Genomic DNA, 20,842 nt, shown 5'->3' on the forward strand with positions numbered 1-20,842 from the left:
CCAGGAATAACTTTTTATGGAGCACAATGGGAAAAGCTTGTCAATTAGATAAGCTTCCTGGATGTTCTAAGATTATTCATGGTGCATGGGTGCAAAATTGTCATGAGTTAACATGAGTTTAGCGCCGTCTAGTGGTGAGGTTTGAGTATTTCATACCGTTACGCGTAATGGCAACCGTTTTAGGTTTGCTTCATTTTACTGCATTCTTTTGAACGGATATTTTAGTTTCAGTCTCAATTAAAGACATTTAAACACAACACCTCATAATGCAAAGAGTGTCCAGTTATTTATATAAATATAAATGGTAATTTACTTTTTGAGGCACATTAAAATGCCTCAAATTGACCATGTCTGTGTACTTTTGGCAAAAAAAATTATATGCAGTTTTTTGGCCGGGGAAGATTTGTTCTTCATATTTTACTCTTAATACAAAGTGACCCACATTAAGGTTTTGAGTAACTGAATATTTTACAGGCATATGTGCGTAGAACTTAAACTTGTACTTCAATAAAATATATTCTAAACAAATACAAATGAAATATAAAGGGTATTCTTAATCCTTTTGGAGTAATGCACTGATGTCAATGGCGTGAAATACAACATAAAAACTAAATAATAGGCCTATATGTAAAATTATGTTTTAACTTCTTGTTTCTATCGCCTAATGGCATCGACATCAGTTTGATAATTTTATAATTTATGAAATGTGCAATTTTGGTGAGAGATAACCTAATGTCCTGATTCAGTTAGTAGGCTGTATAATTTTGGGAGCGGCAACTGATCTCAGTAAAAAATAAATACAGTAGCCAATATTTGAAGTGGATCAAAAAAGTTCAAAGTTTTCTTAAGAACTAAGTTGTCCTAAGAAGAAGGTTTTCAAATGTTGACAACTGTAAATAAATAAAAAGTAACGCGTTCTTTAAATTATTTGCACAAGTTGTCAAGCTCGTTGTCAAGCTCGTTGCCAAACAGTTTCCGGGAACACATTGTGCTTGATGACGACAGTATTTCGCAAACTGACGGAACACCCAGTGAAAGAACATGAGGTAACATCTGGCATCATCACGGGTCTGTGCAAGCAAACTCACGGTTTAAATGGAAAGCACATGAGCTAAACCTTTCTACAATAAGCTAAGTGGCACATTAATTCAATCAGGGTTTGGGAGTAACGGAATAGACCTACATGTAACTTAATTACATGTTTAAAATACAAAATATGCGTGAGCCATTCCACCGAATGGGTGACATTTCTGTCCCCAGGACATTGTATGTATAAATATGCATGAAAATATACTCTAAAATACATTTTATTATTAAGCAAAGTGTCCTGGACATTAATCTAACTACAAATTTAAAGTATATGATTTAAAACATCAATAAAAACTACTGAGAATACAAAATAATAATAATAATTGTTACATTCCCTGCCATATTAGTTACCCTCACACATTTCCCCCTATAAAAAACTTGGAACATCCCACAAGACACATTTTCAACAGGAAGTTGCATCATCAGGATCTTCTGAAGGCCATGAGAAGACCAAAAGTAAGTCCTCTCATTTTAATTTCTATATATTTGATGAAACTGCAACTATGACTAAGAGGGTCAATCACAACGTACTGTCCTGTTACCTAAATTATTTCTTTGATGTTATTTGTTTATTTTAAAAATGTTAACTTTAGGTAAGTCACTAGAATTTGCCCAGTGTCCTCATGCTATTATCATGTACTCCATGTTGCAATTTGTCATGTATTTGATCATTTTTTGCTTAAAAACTCAATCCTGTTACTTTCATTCCTGTTACTTATATAAAAAATAACAGGAGTGAGTAGAGTCCTCTGTTTTGTTGATTTAATAGTGTGTATATTAGTTGATCTAATACTATTCACCTGTTTTATGAGTTTTAAAGTTGAAATTACTTAAACATTTAGGATTAGTTTTACGATGTGAATACCATACTTATACCATAAGGGAGCCAGTCTACCACGAAGTGACAAACTTTTTTGTCTTTGTCTTTCATATCGTTTGTAGAAGATGGAGAGAACCCATACTATTCAAGTGCCAGAAACACTTACCCATGGCATGCTGCAAGGGAAGGAGTGAAACACACCCACAACCCTCTCTTTTTCCCCCTTTTTGACTCTCCTTCCCTCTCTCTCCCTCCCTTTCTCTTCTCCTCTCTCTCCTTCTTTCTTTTTCCTCCTCCTTTGCTGTAAAGTACTACTAGCACATAGTACATTCCTTCAACACAGAAATCACATGCACACACGGCCATGTACACACTCTGTTTTTCACACACATATGGACACTCATTCCTGTTACCCAGTGTTCATTCCTGTTACTAAATATTATTTTATTTTTCTAAAAAAAAAAAAAAAAAATTAAACCACTGTTTTTATCAGTTTTTATTTGGTCCATCATTTATACAATTGCTTAATATGCTTAATAAATTAAATTATTAAAAATATATATATATAAACTTGAAGCTTCTGTGTTCTTTAAAATAAAAATATGGCTTTGTGTTTTTTATTAAAATAAATATTGCCTTAATATATAATGATTTTTTAGTCTCAAATATCAATTATTTGAACATATAACCAACAATGTCTTTAAAATAAACACTTTCTTGAGGGTAAAACAAAGAAATTAATTGACACGCTTTTAAACATGTCTTTTAAATGGCACATGAGTTTTGGTAACAGGACTGAGAAAACATGCATCCATCTTCTGCTTAGAAACCTTGTAAAAAAAAAAAAAAAAAAAAAAAAGTTACCTGAGATTGACCAGTATTAGATTCAGTGTTGAAAAAAGTTTAATTTTACAGTTACAGTTAAAATACAAAATATGAGTAACTATTTCATTATATTTTAATCAAATTACAGTTACATCTGAAAAGTATTTTAGATTTCCAAAGTGATTACTTTAATGTTTAAATGAAATAAATGACATTAAAATTCAGTGTAAACTGTGAAGGGAAATTAATGTAAATATAATGTAACTATCCTGAATAAGCTATTTTCACAGATGTTTACATATACTCCACAAGACCAAATGACTGAATTTATAAAAATTGCCCCATTCAAAAAAATTCCAAAGGCCTACCATTGAATCTTAACTGTCTGTCGTTACCTGAATGATCCACGACTGTTTTCATGTTTTTTCATGCTTGTCTGTTTTGTGATAGTTTGTAAGTCTCTTGTTTGTCCTGAGCAGTTAAACTGTCTGCTGTTCTTCAGAAAAATCCTCCAGGTCCTGCAGATTCTCAGGTTTTCCAGCATCTTTTGCATATTTCACACCTTTCCAGCAGTGACTCATACACAGCTATCATGAAAGGTGAACATTTACTGATGCTCAAGAAGGAAACAATGCATTAAGAGCAGTGGGTGTAAGCTTTGAACAGGATGATGATGATGATGTGTAAATTTTGTTTAATATTTTGTTCAAAGATCATATTTTTTCATTTAGTGTGCCCTTCAGAAGCTATACCTCCATGTTTCCCAGAAGACAAAATAATTACAATTCACCCTGTTCATGCAATTCAAAAAGTTTACATACTTCAGCTCTTAATGCTGAAGTTGTTGTTAAAAATAATATGCAGAGAAAAACCAAGTCCTATGTTTGATGGACTCTTTGTGTTACTTACCTTATTAGTATTCCAAAGTAAAGTATTTAGATTAAGTTACAAAACTTACTTTTTTAAACATGTATTTTGTAATCTTAAAATGTATTTCACTACAAAGTAACCTTCACAACCCTGAATTGAATTAGGTCATAACCATCATGAAGTGTAAAAAGCGAGGGCAGGGTTCGCAGTGATGCCATTAAAGAGCGATTTTTGGGGAAGGTGGAGGGTTTCTAAAATGCTAAGGCAAATACTAACCAAGTATTTGAAGGTTGAGCAGCGAGTTCATTTGCTACTGAGACATTAGGAACCAGGTGATACAGTAGGAATCAGCTGTGCCCTATAGAAAATGATGTGATTGCAAGCAGGTTGAGTTAAGGACCTATTAGCCTGCGCCATCTAGGGTTTCATGACAGAACTTTGTATTTTGTGTATTGCTGAATTGGGAGTTTATGACTATATGTACACAGGCACACATCAGGCATCATTGCTAAATGGTCATTTAGTTACAGTATCTCACAGAAGTGAGTACACCCCTCACATTTTTGTAAATATTTTATTATATCTTTTCATGTGACAACACTGAATGACACTTTGCTACAATGTAAAGTAGTGAGTGTACAGCTTGTATAACAGTGTAAATTTGCTGTCCCCTCAAAATAACTCAACACACAGCCATTAATGTCTAAACTGCTGGCCACAAAAGTGAGTACACCCCTAAGTGAAAATGTCCAAATTGGGCCCAAAGTGTCAATATTTTGTGTGGCCACCATTATTTTCTAGCACTGCCTTAACCCTCTTGGTCATAGAGTTCACCAGAGCTTCACAGGTTGCCACTGGAGTCCTCTTCCACTCCTCCATGACGCCATCACGGAGCTGGTGGATGTTAGAGAGCTTGCACTCCTCCACCTTCCATTTGAGGATGCCCCACAGATGCTCAATAGGGTTTAGGTCTGGAGACATGCTTGGCCAGTCCATCACCTTTACCCTCAGCTTCTTTATCAAGGCAGTGGTCCTCTTAGAGATGTGTTTGGGGTCGTTATCTTGTTGGAATACTGCCCTGCGGCCCAGTCTCAGAAGGGAGGGGATCATGCTCTGCTCATTCATGGTTCCCTCAATGAACTGTAGCTCCCCAGTGTCGGCAGCACTCATGCAGCCCCAGACCATGACACTCCCACCACCATGCTTGTCTGTAGGCAAGACACACCTGTCTTTGTACTCCTCACCTGGTTGCCACCACACACGCTTGACACCATCTGAATCAAATAGGTTTATCTTGGTCTCATCAGACCACAGGACATGGTTCCAGTAATCCATGTCCTTGGTCTGCTTGTATTCAACAATCTGTTTGCGGCTTTCTTGTGCATCATCTTTAGAAGAGGCTTCCTTCTGGGACAACAGTCATGCAGACCAATTTGATGCAGTTGTGCGGCGTATGGTCTGAGTACTGACAGGCTGAGCACTCCCCCACCCCTTCAACCTCTACAGCAATGCTGGCAGCAATAATACATCTGTTTCCCAAACACAACCTCTGGATACGATGCTGAGCACATGCACTCAACTTCTTTGGTCGACCATGGCGAGGCCTGTTCTGAGTGGAACCTGTCCTGTTAAACCGCTGTATGTTCTTGGCCACCGTGCTACAGCTCAGTTTCAGGGTCTTGGCAATCTTCTTATAGCCTACACCATCTTTATGTAGAGCAACAATTCTTTTTTTCAGATCCTCAGAGAGTTCTTTGTCATGAGGTGCCATGTTGAACTTCCAGTGACCAGTATGAGAGAGTGAGAGCGATAACACCAAATTTAACACACCTGCTCCCCATTCACACCTGAGACCTTGTAACACTAATGAGCCACATGACACCAGGGAGAGAAAATTGCTAATTGGGCCCAATTTGGACATTTTCACTTATGCATGTGTTGCTCACTTTTGTGGCCAGTGGTTTAGACATTAATGGCTGTATATTGAGTTATTTTGAGGGGACAGCAAATTTACACTTTTATAGCTGTACTGTACACTCACTACTTTACATTGTAGCAAAGTGTCATTTCTTCAGTGTTGTCACATGAAAAGATATAATAAAATATTTACAAAAATGTGAGGGGTGTACTCACTTCTGTGAGATACTGCATATGTTTAACCTTCAGTACCTAATAAAAAAGATTTTAAAGGGTTAGTTCACCCAAAAAAATGAAATTTCTATCATTAATTACTGACCCTCGTGTCATTCCAAACCTGTAAGACCTTAGTTCATCTTACTAACACAGATTTATATATTTTTGATCCAAGAGGGGTTTTTTTATCCCCAACTGAAAGCAACGTAATTACCACATTCAAGGTCCAGAAAAGTAGTAAAGACATAGTAAAATAGTCAACATGACAGTGGTTCAAACTTACTGTTATGAAGCAACGAAAATACTTTTTGTGCACAAAACAAAACAAAAATGATGACATTATTCAACCATTTCTTCTCTTCCCTGTCAGTCTCCTACGTTGTTTACATAGTATAGACAGTGCAGTGCTTCCGTGTTCTATGTCAGAAGTTACGCCGACTCAGTATTGGCCGGCCAATAATGAGCCGATGTTCTGACGTAGAACATGGAAGCGCTGCACTGTCTATACTACGAAAACAACATAGGAGAATAACAAAATTTTAATAACTAAAAATGAATAAGCCTCAGGCTGTGCAGCTCAAACAAACTTTTCAGCTGTGCTGCCATTCTGGATTGCAGAAGAATAGGACACAGGAGCAAGTGTGCCACACGTCCTGAAAAGCGAAGCCAAAGAATTTTGATCGCCTCCTAGTGGCTGATTGCAGTATAGCTCATAAACCCCACCCTCTCATGTAATCGAATGGGATGCAAACTAAACTAAAAAAAAAAAAACAATTACACTTCAAATCATTTGTTTTTCAAAGATGGTTTCTGTCATTCTAGGTAGTTCATATCACACAGACGTATGTTCAAGTGTTTGATTTTTCCATTAAGTTTTTAGTTGGTTGTTTGATGCTATGAAAGAGGTGTAACATCATGATTGACAGCTGTGCTTGCAATTGAGTCTGCTGGAGTGGGAGTGTGAAGCCATGGCTCCACTTCAGGATCACTCCAGATGACATAATTGGCAACGACTTTTTCTGGGATATTTTGGCTTCATTTTATTACAGTGGAAGGAACTGGAGACAGTATCTTTTTTTTTACAGTCTGCACAAGAGAAGAAAGTTCAATACTCAACTTTACCAATAAAAAAAAAAAAAGAAAAGAAAAAGAAACACAAATGTGATGTTCATCTATATTAATTTTTGCTTATTTATATGGGTGAACTGGATCATCAGTCAGCAGCAAAGACATTTGTTATAAAGAGATTAAATACATACAATTTTTATTATTTAACATTTAATTATTGCAGGTTTGTGTAATATTCTGAGTTTGCATTTCACAGTTTTTATTTATTTTGAGTAGTAATGAATCTGTTTTTGTGTAAGTGAGATGAGTAAATGCATGTTCACATTTAGTCTACACTATACAATAAGCATCATGTTCACACAGCGCACACAACACCCCCTGATTTCTCTCAACATGGGGATAGGAGAGCTGTCAGTACATTGTCAAATAAGTAACACAAGTTACTTTGTTTTAAAGTAACAGATATTTCATTGTAAATTTAAAAGTAATGTGTTACTTCACTAGTTTCTTGAAAAAAGTAATCTGACTATGTAGCTCACATTACTTGTAATGCGTTACCCCAACACTGCATATACATACAGTGGTGATCAGAATTATTGGCACCCTTGGTAAATATGATCAAAGATGACTGTAAAAATAAATCTGCATTGTTTATCCTTTTGATCTTTAATTCATAAAATTCAATGCAAAAGTCTAACCTTTCATTGAAGGAAAAGAATTGAAAAGTGGGGGAAAAATCACATTATGAAATAAATGTTTATATCCAAAACACGTTGGCCACATATTGGGACCATTTAATTCAATAGTTTTTGCAACCTCTTTTTCCCAAGATAACAGCTCTGAGTCTTCACCTATAATGCCTGATGAGTTTGGAGAACACCTGACAAGAGATCAGAGAACATTCCTTCATGCAGAATCTCTCCAGATCCTTCAGATTTCCAGCTCCATGTTGGTGCTTCTTTTCTTCAGTTCACTCCACTCATTTTCTTTAGGGTTCAGGTCAGGGAACTGGGATGGTCATGGCAGAAGCTTCATTTTGTGCTCAGTGACACATTTTTGTGTTGGTTTTAATGTTTGTTTTGGATCATTGTCCTGATGGAAGATCCAACCATGGCCCATTATTGGATTTCTAGCAGAAGTGGTCAGGTTTTGATTTTTTATCTGTTGGTATTTGATAGAATCCATGATACCATATATCTGAACAAGATGTCCAGACCTCCAGCAGAAAAATAGGTCCGCAACATTAAAGATCCAGCAGTATATTTACTTTATACTTTTTATCCATGTGTGCACCAAACCCATCTGGTGGGTTTGCTGCCAAAAAGCTATTTTTTTAGTTTCATCTGACCATAGAAGCCGGTCCCTTTTGAAGTTCCAATCTTGTCTGACAACTGGATATGCTGGAGATTGTTTCTGGATGACTCAACTAATCTCTGCAATTCTCCAGCTGTGATCCTTGGAGAGTCTTTGGCCACTCAAACTTTCCTCCTCACCGTGCAATAGGGCGATTTAGACACACGTCCTCTTCCAGGCAGATTTGTAACATCTTTAGTTGATTGGAACTTCTTAATTATTGCCCTGATGGCAGAAATAGAGATTTTCAATGCTTTAGCTTTTTTCTTACAGCCACTTTCTATTTTGTGAAGCTCAACAATCTTTTGCTGCACATCAGAACTATATTCTTTGTTTTTTCTCATTGTGACGAATGATTAAGTGAATTTGGCCTTTGTGTTTCCTCATGTTTATACTCCTGTGGAACAGGAAGTCATGGCTGGACAACTTCATGTTCATGATCACTCTGGTGTGTTAAAAAATGTAAATATGAATGGGAATATACTTCAGAGATATTTTACTCATAAAAAAAAATTCTAGGGGTGCCAATAATTGGTGCCAATAAAATAGCCAATAAAAGAGAAAAACATTTACATAACATTACATAATGTGATTTTCCCCCCACTTTCAATTTTTTTTTCTTCAATGAAAGATTAGATTTTTGCTCATTTTATGAATTAAAGATCAAAAGGATAAACAATGCAGATTTATTTTTACAGTCTTCTTTGATCATATTTACCAAGGGTGCCAATAATTCTGACCACCACTGTATATTTAAAATTATATTTTGTTATACTATTTTATTCGTTACTTATTAAAGAGATCATGCAACAAATGGGATACAAAACTACGGAAACCATGCATTTGTTTAACTGGACTTCTGACTCAAAAAGGTTTTTTCTTTTTTTTTTTTTTAAATAAACATTCAGTCCTTGCACATTGCTGTCATAATGACATTATATCCATTAGTCTCTGAAGCAAATCTCAAAATGCCTCAAAGCATGTGTCTAAAATGATGCGCGCCTCTGTGAAGTTCATTATTCGGCTCCAGTGTCGTTACAGACTGAAGAGCAACACATGCACACGCGCCTTCTGTGTCTTCTACCTCTGTTTGTCACCCACCCGCACGAGCCCGTCTCCCCCTCCTCCCTGAGAATGTGGGTATGGATGGATGGCGCACAGGCCCGTCTGAAAGGACAATAAAGCACAAAGACGCTGGTGAGTTCTTCTCCTTCTTCCTCTGCGAAATACCGCATTAGAATACGAGCGTTACAAGAGATGTGATGGGTTAAATGTGCTGCTGTGTGTTCCGATGAGGAGCTTTTGTGTCCGCATTACCTCCTGCGCACCGCGTCCTGAGCAGCATCCCTTTAAACCTCAAGTGTGTCCTTACTCTGAGACGCAAACGCAAATAATTGCTCTGATTTGGGGTATGAATTGATAATATTGGAGTCATTGCTAAAACAGGCTACAAGACTGTAATTTCTACCATGTTAAATGTCCAGTGTGTGCTGCGGTAATGAAATGAGGATGTAGGTAAATAAATATAAGACAGAAGTGTCTTTGGAGGAGATCTGGGTGCCTGGACCTCCGCTGAAAGTCGAGAGAGAGAGAGAGAGAGACATAGGGAAATTTGTAACTGGAGATGGTTTTCGACCAAAGCAAATGAACGGATACTGAACATGCGAAGGCATCATGATGTGCAAGTGACCACAATCTATGCGACATGTATAAATCTTTTGACATTTTATTTTAGACATTACATAACTGACATTACATTATGTGTAATAGCAATTTTTAAATGTGAAGTTATATTATTGCAGCCTAATTTGTGATATCTTATAACATTGTTTACAGTAGGCTATAACAATTTCTTTATAACCATTCAGTGTAGTTTGATCATTCCTACAGTCCATCCTTCCAATCTGTCAATTCCTTTGAAACACATAATGAATTTTTATTTATTTATTTATTTAATAATTTTTATTTATTTATTTTTTAATTTTTTCATCAATCAAGAGATATTATTGAAAACTGATAGAACAATCATATTTGGCTTATATATATATATATATATATATATATATATATATATATATATATATATATATATATATATATATATATTTAGCCTATATGCCAAATATGATTTTTATATTTGCTCATGTTATATATATATATATATATATATATATATATATATATATATATATATATATATATATATGGTAGGCTAATTGAGATGTCACTACATTTTGTAGACTATTTGACCAAAAAATTACAGTACAGCGAAATTGTAAGATTTCACTTGTAAAACATGACTTGCAAAGAATATTTAAGAATATTTAATAGCATTCTGTACATCTCATGTTTACTTTCTCAGATCCCAATGACTCGATGTCCCTGCTGAAAAGCATATGTCCAAATGTCTGGTTTTCTCACAGCCAGTCCCTGAAATCCAGTCAATGAAGTCTCCACAAACTCTCTCTCCCTGCTCTGAATGGAGCCATTCTAATAAGAGGTTAGGTTGCTTCACAAAACCCAGATTATTACATAATCATGTGGTTTTATCTTAATTAATATATTATAAAATTCATAATTTTCTAAAGATTTGACACCATTCTTAGAAAATCTAAAATAGTGTACATTATTTAATTTAATTTATTTGAGTTCATTTCTATAGTACATTAAGTACTATATGTAGGCTACACAATACTGATGATTTAATATCAAGGGATGCATGCATATTTTATCCATACAATATTGAATTTATTTGAAATTTTCTTATAATTTTGTAATTCCAATCTTTCCTTTCTTTTTGTTTAGTTGAAATGGAGGATGAAAATGGTACTTGTTTACTTGATGTTTTGTGGTAAGTGTTTATACATCCAGCAATTTGCATTTTCTCAGGTTGTATGTATTTTATTCAAAGCATTCACATCACATAAAAATACCATTCACATTGGAAGATTTGCAAGATATTTTGCTCATGTTAACTATTAAATCTTTTACTTTGAAATAGTGACCCTCAAGCCCTGAATGATTTTCTTCATGGGACAAATGAGGTATGAAGGGATTGTAATATTACTGTGTGGCTGTAAAGTTAGTAACAGTAGTAACTACCTGTTACAGTACTTTCTCCAAAACTTGTTTCAGTTGTTGTAATTGTGGAACCTTTCCACATTTATAAGGTTGTATGTCAGGAGATCTTACATGAAGGACCTTAACAGGAGAAACTCTTGTGTTTTTGTATACATTTTTGTGTGCAAATACAAAGTCTAAAAATTACCTCATGCAATTAACTGTCCCTCCCCCTTCTGTTCAACAGCTGCCAAGTGGAGACTTACTCATTAATTCATCCTCTGGAGAGCCATCACTCTTCACAGACTCTCCAGTAAGTCTAGACCTTTCTCCCTATGGAAGAGGGAGCATATAGATTTGTTTCAGCTGGGACCTGCCAGAACTCAGTATTACATGTCTGTCTGTCTAACAAACCCATTTTTATCATCAAAAGAATGGATATGTAAATATAAGCTTTAAAATATTGTGTTCATAACAAACTTTTAACATAATTGTTGTGACCCTTTGTTCTGCAGAGCCCTGCATCTCTGTTAGCAGACGATGCAAGTTCTCAGGACACTCCTGTCTCTGGCTGTGTCGATCTGTCCTTTCTGGAGGAGGCGCTGTTGGCATCACCGGTATCATCTTTAGGAAGTGGAGGTCCAGAGGAGGCACAAGAAAATCCCAATGTCCAATTAGTGGAACAGCAGAAAGAGTCAGAAGAGATATGTGACATTCTCCAGAAGAGTCTACAAGAGGCAGATATCACTGAGGACACTCTTGCATTAGAGGCAGGACTTGTCCAGACAGCAGAAACTCTCCAGCTTAGTTTATCAGATGCAACCCTTCCTTTGCCTGCAACACCGTATTTCTCCAAACCATTGACCATGCCTGGCTTGATCTCTTTACCAAAGTACACACAAACAGCAGTGGAGCCTCCTCAGCCATCTTTGTTAGCTGTTGGCCCAGGCTGCCCCTCGCTCAAGCCTCCAGGAACCCAGTTAATGAGTCTACTTCCTGGGAATGTCTTCCCCACACCTCCACTCGAGACATCCTTTTCTATTAATTCAGCACAAAGCACCAGCATGATTACCCAAAAGACCCTGGCAAGCCTCACAAGCTGCCAGATGTTGGCCTCCACCGTTAGAACAATTACTCCATCAGTGGTCATGTTACAAAAAACGCCTCTACCCATTCAGCCTAAGTTACCTGTCAACATCCAGCCCAGGCTTGTACAGATCAGTCCCAGGCCATCAGGACAGAAAATATTGCCAGGATTTGCCTTCATCTCAGCAAATACAACACAGAGTGTCTTGCTATCCCCTTCTGTTGGCTCAAAGCAGTCCTTGCAAGCACAGTCCACACCAAATGTTAGCAAACCTGTTAGCTTTAACTTGGTTGGTCAGGGAAACCCCATTGTCATTCAACCCCAAGATACTTTTCAGGGTCAGAGACAATTCTTTCTGCCCAGCCAAACACCTGCAACTATGACCCAGTCTACCAGCATTTCAAGATGTCTTCTTAGTACACCAAGCAATCAGGTGTCTAACAAACCCAATGTTGACAGTTCTCATATTGTGACTATACAGCCAAGACAAATTAACATAAGCCCTATTTTCACCTCCCCAACCGGACAACTCACCCTCAAACATGGGACTTTTCTATCAGGGTCTTTACCAATTCGGCCAACACCTCCAACAGTCTTCCAGATGCCAACACAGCTAGCAGGGACCTATGCACCTCAAGTGCAGGGGCAGAATAATACTGTTGTTCAAAACCCTGTCGGAAACCAGATAAGATTGATTAATAATGCTAATATGCTCATTCCTGATATGACCGCCATACCAATAGTGAATGGTCAGTCAGTAAAACAAAGTCTGCCTATGGCGCCTCCAGCACAAAGAGCTCTGGTTGGGGGACCTGAGGGAAAGGTGAGTCTTGCCCAGAATTCAACAACAGAAGATGAGGAGAAAGTCAACGAACCGCTTCAAGTGAGTTCTTTTGTGTCACTTTCTGTTGTAACAATGTTAAGAATGGTCTTTATGTTGTTGAACAGTAAATATTATGATTTAACAACCATTTAAATGTTATAATTACATTTTGAAATCATGGTTCTTTATTACAAAGATTACGATTTGGTGCTCAATACATTTGTTCACTGTTTTTATTGAACTTGATTTGGCAGGAGAGGAGATTGCTTCCTCAAGCTTCAGCGGAAGCACCCATTGTGGAGATTCACTTTCAGCCCTCTCCAGTATCAACTCTACTACAGTCTTTACCACCAGATGATAGTTGTACCCCTGAGCCAGTTTTGTCATTATCCCCAAAACTGATCACCCAAACAGAAGAGCGTAATCTATTGCATCACAATCAGGCATTAATACATCTGCCCCAACAGGTAAAATGTGCTCTGTTATAGGTTCTCAAGCATTTTGTTTCATTTCATTGAAAGACAGAAATGAAAATGCAACACCATATTAGGAAAGTATTTCATACCTTTTTAGTAAATACACAATACACCTCTTTCCCTGCAGCATCCACTTAAACTGTCAACTACCCAAGATACCTTAGCTGAAAATCTGCTTGGGCAAATGGACAACATCTCTACTGCCACAGGTGAAACTGAGGATTCACTTACACCTTTGACAGCATCTGAGGCTTTCTCTGTATCGTGTGAGAGTGAAGAGATTCCTATGCCAGCGTACCATGGCTCAGAACACAGTGACACTCTACTGCAATCTCCTATTGGCCAGTGCTCTGTAAAGACCACAAGCACAGGCTCCATGATTGCCTCAACACCCCCAGCCTCAGATGAGGTGGATTCCTCAATGTCGATTGCTCTTGGTGCTGAACCCAAGTGCCAGGAGGGGCTTGTAAAGAGTAAGAGATATTCCTTTTCCTCAAAAAAGTTGTTTATTTATCTGCAGCATTTTAACCAATTCAGGTGTTACCTGAGCTCAGAGGAACCCCAGAGTCTTTGTTTTGCAAGCGATGACCACAGAATCAACAGTCCCGTGAATGTGCACAAATGTTTAATTAAATCACGAACACATACACACACTCACGCATACACTGGTAAAATGGAAAGTGAATGAATGAAACTGAAACAGAAACAGGGGAATGAAGCTATGGAAACGTAAGAGTCAGTTAACCACCTGAACAAAACCATCAGTTTTTTAATTTAAAGCATCTTGTCAACAAGGGGTCTACAGCTTATACTTAAACCTCTGTTTAGTTAGTTAAATATTTTGCATTAGCCATTGAACGAGTGTGTGGATGCAGTTCGGATGAAAGTCTTGATGGTTCAATAGTTCGATGGTGGTGAAGTTGCAATCAGGTTCTTCCGGGTTGAGTAAAAAATGATGAACTTCAGCAATGTTAGTCTGAATCTGTTGTTATCTGGAGTGTCCTCTCTCTCAGGTTGAAAGTTACAGCATGGCTTGTCCCGTACAGTACATGAATATTGAATATATTACAATGAATACTATTACTGTAGCTGTAAAAGAAGAAATAAACAGCCGTTGTTAGAAACATTTTTGTTATAATCATCCTATCCTTCTTTTTGCCTTAAAATTGATACCTCTTCCTGATTAGTGCTCACAGTCCCTTATGCAAGGAACGACAGTGGGATAATCTCTTTGGACCAGCATGACTTACAGGAGATATTACACCTGGGACCCAGGCTGCATTCCCAGGACAAAGAGACCTACTCAGCACTTCAGAAGAAGGTGAAGGTGCATATATAATAAATAAAACATGGGAAGTCTTCAAGAGATCATTCAAGATTTCTGGGAGATGTGATATATTTTAAAGTAATTTGGGAAGTAATCTGTTACTAATATCCCTTTTGTGTGTCACAGACACCAACTGCATGCAGTTCAAAAGAGGAGAAACTGACACTAGCGAAGAGGCAACACATGTAAGTAAAAATACACTAGCTCAGAGGCAATCTAATTTTATGTAGACATCAGTATGGATATGATGCATTGGGTGTGAAAGACCATTGGGTCACCAAAGGCTTGCCTGTCAGAGGACAGACCAATCTCGGCAATCACAGGAGCCCTATGTGAACTGCTGTATTGCTATAATACATTCCAGAAATGCTCTTCACTATGTCAAATGCAAGAAGACATATACCTTACTCTGCTATCAGAAGACTAGGGTTATGCTAGTAACCTAAAGTTGTCTTTTAAACATTAATTTGGTATCTCACAATGTAAAGACACAGATACTGCATGCTTACTGAAGCTATAGTGTTTGAAGCTGTAGTGTCACTGTCATTGTGTCTGACCAGACAAAGTGAAACAACAGAAATTACCTCTTAAGGAACTGATAATGAGAACTGTGTGCCAGTGGAAGGTAATTACATACCATGGTGGACTGTGGTAAATAAGTTGCCATGCTGGTCACAGTGCAAGAACATCATGTACTGAAACACCCAAAGCTACCCAATTAGCTTTTCCTGTGGTGGAAAGAGTTCTATGGGGACTAGATATGGAATCTCTGGAACTCTGTAAGCCAGAACAACTGATTGGGGAATAAAAGACAGTAAGTTTCAAGGCAGCACACTTACCTCAGGTCAGGGATGCCCAATTCTGTTCCCAGAGAGCTACCTTCAGTAACACTTTATTTTAATATGACATAGTTACATGTTACTACATGTACTTACTCTAGTAATAACAGTAAATTATGCATAATTACAAGTAACTAACCTAAACCAAACCCTAACTGTAACTCTGTAGTAAGTACATGTAGTTAATATTAATATTACACAGTACTTACTTGACTACTACAGTGTAACTACATCACCTTAAAATAAAGTGTAACCCTACCTTCCTGCAGTGTTCAATTCCAACCCTGCTCCAATACACCTTTGTGTAATTATCAATTGTTCCTGAAGATCTTACTTAACTGGAGATCTTTAGGAACAGGAGTGAAGCCTTAGATAGAAAAGCAGGTTTTGCTTTCAATGTAAACCTTTTGCACCCAGTCATAGATGGTGAACCACAGTTAGGTTTGCCCACTTGTTGGCCACAGCAAAGAAAATGCCTCAAATGACAAAGGCACATTGATTTCTGCCGGGTAGGTGAGCAGTGAACAATGCATGTTTGTATATGAGACTTGGACAGGGGAGTCCAATCCTGGTACTGGAGGGCCAATGCTTCAACATGAAAATACCTGCCTGGAAGTTTCTAGTAATTCTGAAGGACTTTACTTTGGTTCAGGTGTTTAATTGAGGTTCGACATAAACTCTGCAGGTCAGTGGCCCTCCAGGAGCAGGATTAGACACCCCAGTTTTACCTCCCCCAAATCTGACTTGCCTTGTTTGAGTCTCCAATCCCTATACAGATTGTTTCCCCTAGAGCAGGGGTGCCAAATTCAGCTCCTGGAGGGCCACAGTCCTGCAGATTTTAGCTTCAACCCATATTAAGCACACTTGAGCTGACTAAACGATATCTTTTAGGATTACTTGAAAACTACAGGTATGTCTGTTGAAGCAGGGTAGGAGATATTGACTATGAACAACATAAATACTATAAAATAAAAATAAAAAAAAAATACAAAAAGATTTGGAGATTGGAGTAAAGTGGTTAAAGCTCAGGGCTGAAAACCCAAAGGTTGACGTTGCAATCCTTACAACATGGATTAGCCTTTGATGGCCAGAAGAACCTGATTTTGACTACACATGCAGACAGACAGTGAAGTTAGAAGCTACTTGCAAGGAGGCAGATTAGAACGTTTCCCAACTGTGTTCTTGGATGCACTCCAACAGTACATATTTTGTATCACTTTTCTGACCCATTAATTTTAGGCATTGAAATCTCTAATAATGAGCTGATGAGTTGAATCAGATGCATTTGATTTGGAAGAGTTCAGTGTGTTCGGTTGGTGTACCTATGAGAACAGGATTGAGAAACACCAGATTAGAGGGAGGTCACCAGTTTGAACGCTATTTGGGAAAGACTCTACATTCATCGGTCATCTACATCAGTAATGTTATGATGACCAATGAGTTCCCAACTTGTAAAAAGGTGAGAATTAACTAAGAGTGGAGTAAGATTGGCATTCTTTTGCCTTGTCCAAGACCCCATAGTGAGATACCCAACAAATGTTTGAAAGACAAAAAGAATAATGATGCAAATCATCCACAAAGTCACAATAACTAATTGTTACAATAGTAACAATACTTGTTAACATAGAAATACTTTGTGTGTGCATTTTGTTATTTTCAGGGTCAAACAGCAGCTAATTTTGGACCACAGTGCTGTTCTCAGTCCAAACACTTCGGCTCCATTTGTTTCAGTGGAGGATGCTGTCAGACATTTGTTACCCTACCATACTTGTGCTAGAGCTCTACCCAGCCAGGCTGACTTTATCTCAGGTTTGACTCCTATAAAGAAGTTTGAATTTGAGAAGATTTTATAAAATTGTTGTCCTATAATGGACCCCATTGTAAACAAAACCTAATGTATATGTCATTCTTTGTGCAGTGGACAAGGAGTTTGAGTGTTTTTCAGTTGTTCTGTTGAAACGAACCAAAGACATGATAAACAAGTACAGGCAACTACTTCTGGCTGAATCCCAGGTAGCAGATGGCTTTTTGAAACTCAGAATATCATTTTGGTTCTTTGGAATATAAGAGGTGGCAGGTCTGAGTTGTAATTGCTTTCTTCAGCAGGAGAGCCCATCAGCAGAGATGGTGATGCTAGAGCGCTTGTTTCTCCAGTCGGAGAGACTCTCACTGGGGGAGGATAGACGGCGAGCCAGAAGAGATCCAGGTATAAAGGCACAATTTTTTTGTGTGCCTGTTTCTTACTAGTTTATTTCATTGAGATGCTTATGCAATTCTATAAAGCAGGGTTCCTAAAATCTGGCCCTGGAGGGCCACTGCGCTGAAGAGTTTCGCTGATCAAACTCACCTACCTGTAATTCTGAAAACCTTGATTAGCTTGCTCAGGTTTTTTTTATTAGAATTGGAGCTAAACTCTGCAGGGCAGTGGCCCTCTAGGATCGGATTTGAGGAACTCTGCTATAAAGTGTACAGAAGTATTACAATTACAGCTAGAGTTTACCTGCACTCTGACCAAAAACTGTGAAATGTGAAAATTATTTTGGTGGTTCAGCAGATTCCTTCCTGATGTCACGGCCTAAGAACTCATCACAGCAGAGTCAAGTGTCATCTGTCCAGACTGGCCTTTCTGGTTGTCCTGCATCTCCACCATCGTGGACCTTGCAATCTGACAGACCTCCTGGCCTCAAGACATATCGCTCTAGCAGCAGAGGAGCACTACGTCTCACTATCAAACACGAGTCGGGATCCCGCAAAATCATCCACAACTCTGCATGTGATGCCTCGAATGCCATCTCTGGGTATAAACGAAACTACAGCGGGCAGTTAACTATGGGAGGAGCCATGCAGGGGAAAGATGACTCCCTCAAGCCTCCTTTGTCAAATGTCAATGAGAACAAAAATGAACTAAACAAGCTGAAATTGCACCCTGACATGAAAACAATTAGGACAGGTATCGATTCTCAAAACCACTCTGATTCTGTGGCCATGCCGGACTATGTAGCTTCAAGGGTGCAAGGCTTACTTCCAGAGCAATGCACTCCAGTGCTTAAAAGGAACAGGCTGGTTGCTTCGGCAGTGGAGTCTCCAAGTTTGCCTACACTAGTAGAGGATGGGGAACTGAGTGAACACCTGCAAAGTGCTATAGACAGCATTCTGGAGCTGCAAAGGTTGCAGGGTTCTACAGTAGGAGTCAAACCCAAGATTCAACAGCCTCACGCACTGGATCAGGCAGTCAGCAGCATGCTAGAAGGACAACTATGAGATGGAGAAGAAAGAAGTGCAAGATGAACAGAGAAGTCTTTTGCTAGAAATATAGCTTATACATCCTGCAATACACATCCAGCAGAGACTAATTTTATTCATTTTTCCTGAGGAAGAAAGACCTATTTATTATTATTTATTGTGTAAATAGAGTGAATAGAAGTTTTTGGAACCTTTTTGTGGAGACACATTACAGTAATTTATAGTCTTTATCAGTTTAAGACAAGATTAAAACAAAAGTGCAGTTTGGCTGTATGTATATGCCATTTTGATGTGAATGTGTCTATAAGACGACTATTTCTCTTTTGATGGGGACTTAGGTCTGTTTGATGTGGTTTGGTTATTTTGATAGCTCCTTACCAAACTCTGGGGCTCCCAAGGAACCAAACCAGAGTACACTTGTAAACGGCAGCTTGGTTTACAGTTCATGTAGAATTAAACTGGCCTTAACCTATGAAAACTGCATTGTACAGCAAATGTGAGAATGTATCAAGGCAAAATGCTTGGTCCGAACTGAAGTTCAGAAAACACCAGCCTAATGTACTGATGTCAAGTAGACTTTCACACTAGATTTCAGCACACCATGAACTCTAGCGTGAAAGCAGCCCATGTTTTGTATGCTCAGACAGTACACAGAATGATGTCTGTTCCAGCCTGTTTACCCCCAAAGAAAATATACCTTATTTATTCTGAAATCACCAGCAAAACTAATTAAAACAATGGTGAGATTTAAGAAATGCATTATCCTAATGCATGAAAATGTAAAGCATAACAGGACCTACACTGAGCAAATGGCGGATTTAATGTATGCCTTATTCCAGTGGTGTGCAAACCTGTTCCTGGAGGGCCACTGTCCTGCCACAAGTGACGGTGGCCCTCCAGGTGCAGGATTGGACTCCCTGCCTTACTCTGTCACTGCAATGAACTGTACTATTCCTATTGTGGTTTAAGTCAAGAAGATATATAGATGCAAAAGCAATAAGTAGCAGATGGTTGTTAAAATGTGGTTGTGCCTCAATCAAAATACTAAATCCTTTTGAATTTCATTGTTGTAGATCATTCAACTGTTTGAAAATTCAGATCACTACTGAAGTTCAACAACATGCACTCAATTTAGTTGGAATACAGACCTTGTATAATTGTTTTAACTGCAGTTCACCAAAGCCAAAAGCAGTAACTATATACATCCAAGCAGTGACAAATATTGTTATATTATTGAATTATTGCTTTTTTTTTTTTTTTTTGACAATCTACTTACAATGTCCTGCTCACATTATATCATTGATGAATACTTCATAATTGGATAACAGAGTAGTATAGTGAAGCATTTTAAAATAAGTGTTTGATTGTCATGTTAGTTGTGCCACTTGATATACATGTCAAATATTGTCCTCAAGTTGTATCTTCATGTCTTATGAGACAGGAACGTCTTTAAATGTTTATGTATTGCTTCCCTGACAAACACTATGCAGTACTCTTATAGAACACTTGGCCCTAAATGTGACAAGATGTTTGTAACATACCCCATTTTGTTTGATTCAAACTTTTGTGTACTATTACTGTGAAACGTAGCATATTTGACACTGATCCAAAACTGTCATTTGACAGATTGCTCTGATGCCACAATCAAAGAGGCCTTAAAGCTGCTCTACCAGAATCACTAGACTAGATTTTAAACCCCCAATTTTAGACCCAATATCACTGAAGTGACCAAAACAAAGTTTTTTTTTTTTTTTTAAACATTTCTACAGACTATTTATTAAATCTTGTTTTCTAAGCATTAAAACTATGAGTGTTGGATTGTTTTATGA

At 37.8% G+C, this 20,842-nt stretch overlaps 1 protein-coding gene across 6 annotated transcripts; it reads left to right on the forward strand.

Moving 5' to 3' along the window:
- Positions 1-41: 41 nt before the first annotated feature.
- Positions 42-20,804, forward strand: si:ch211-168d23.3 (BRD4-interacting chromatin-remodeling complex-associated protein). 6 transcript variants are annotated; one of them, XM_048190507.1, is made up of 17 exons: positions 42-1,046; positions 1,437-1,545; positions 2,032-3,333; positions 9,189-9,355; positions 10,521-10,658; positions 10,964-11,009; positions 11,160-11,202; positions 11,466-11,531; positions 11,734-13,188; positions 13,383-13,595; positions 13,732-14,077; positions 14,792-14,931; positions 15,058-15,116; positions 17,431-17,579; positions 17,689-17,783; positions 17,874-17,976; positions 18,322-20,803. In XM_048190507.1, the coding sequence occupies exons 6-17, from the start codon at positions 10,969-10,971 to the stop codon at positions 19,029-19,031; spliced, it is 3,420 nt and encodes a 1,139-aa protein (XP_048046464.1). In that variant the 5' UTR covers positions 42-1,046; positions 1,437-1,545; positions 2,032-3,333; positions 9,189-9,355; positions 10,521-10,658; positions 10,964-10,968; the 3' UTR covers positions 19,032-20,803. The 6 variants fall into 6 exon arrangements, with proteins under 6 accessions (XP_048046464.1, XP_048046466.1, XP_048046463.1 ...); XM_048190509.1 differs by having other exon boundaries at positions 42-1,545; positions 17,877-17,976; positions 18,322-20,804; XM_048190506.1 differs by having other exon boundaries at positions 42-1,545.
- Positions 20,805-20,842: the final 38 nt, after the last annotated feature.

The sequence above is a fragment of the Megalobrama amblycephala genome, linkage group LG5 (genome assembly GCF_018812025.1).
Source record: "Megalobrama amblycephala isolate DHTTF-2021 linkage group LG5, ASM1881202v1, whole genome shotgun sequence".
NCBI lineage: Eukaryota > Metazoa > Chordata > Actinopteri > Cypriniformes > Xenocyprididae > Megalobrama > Megalobrama amblycephala.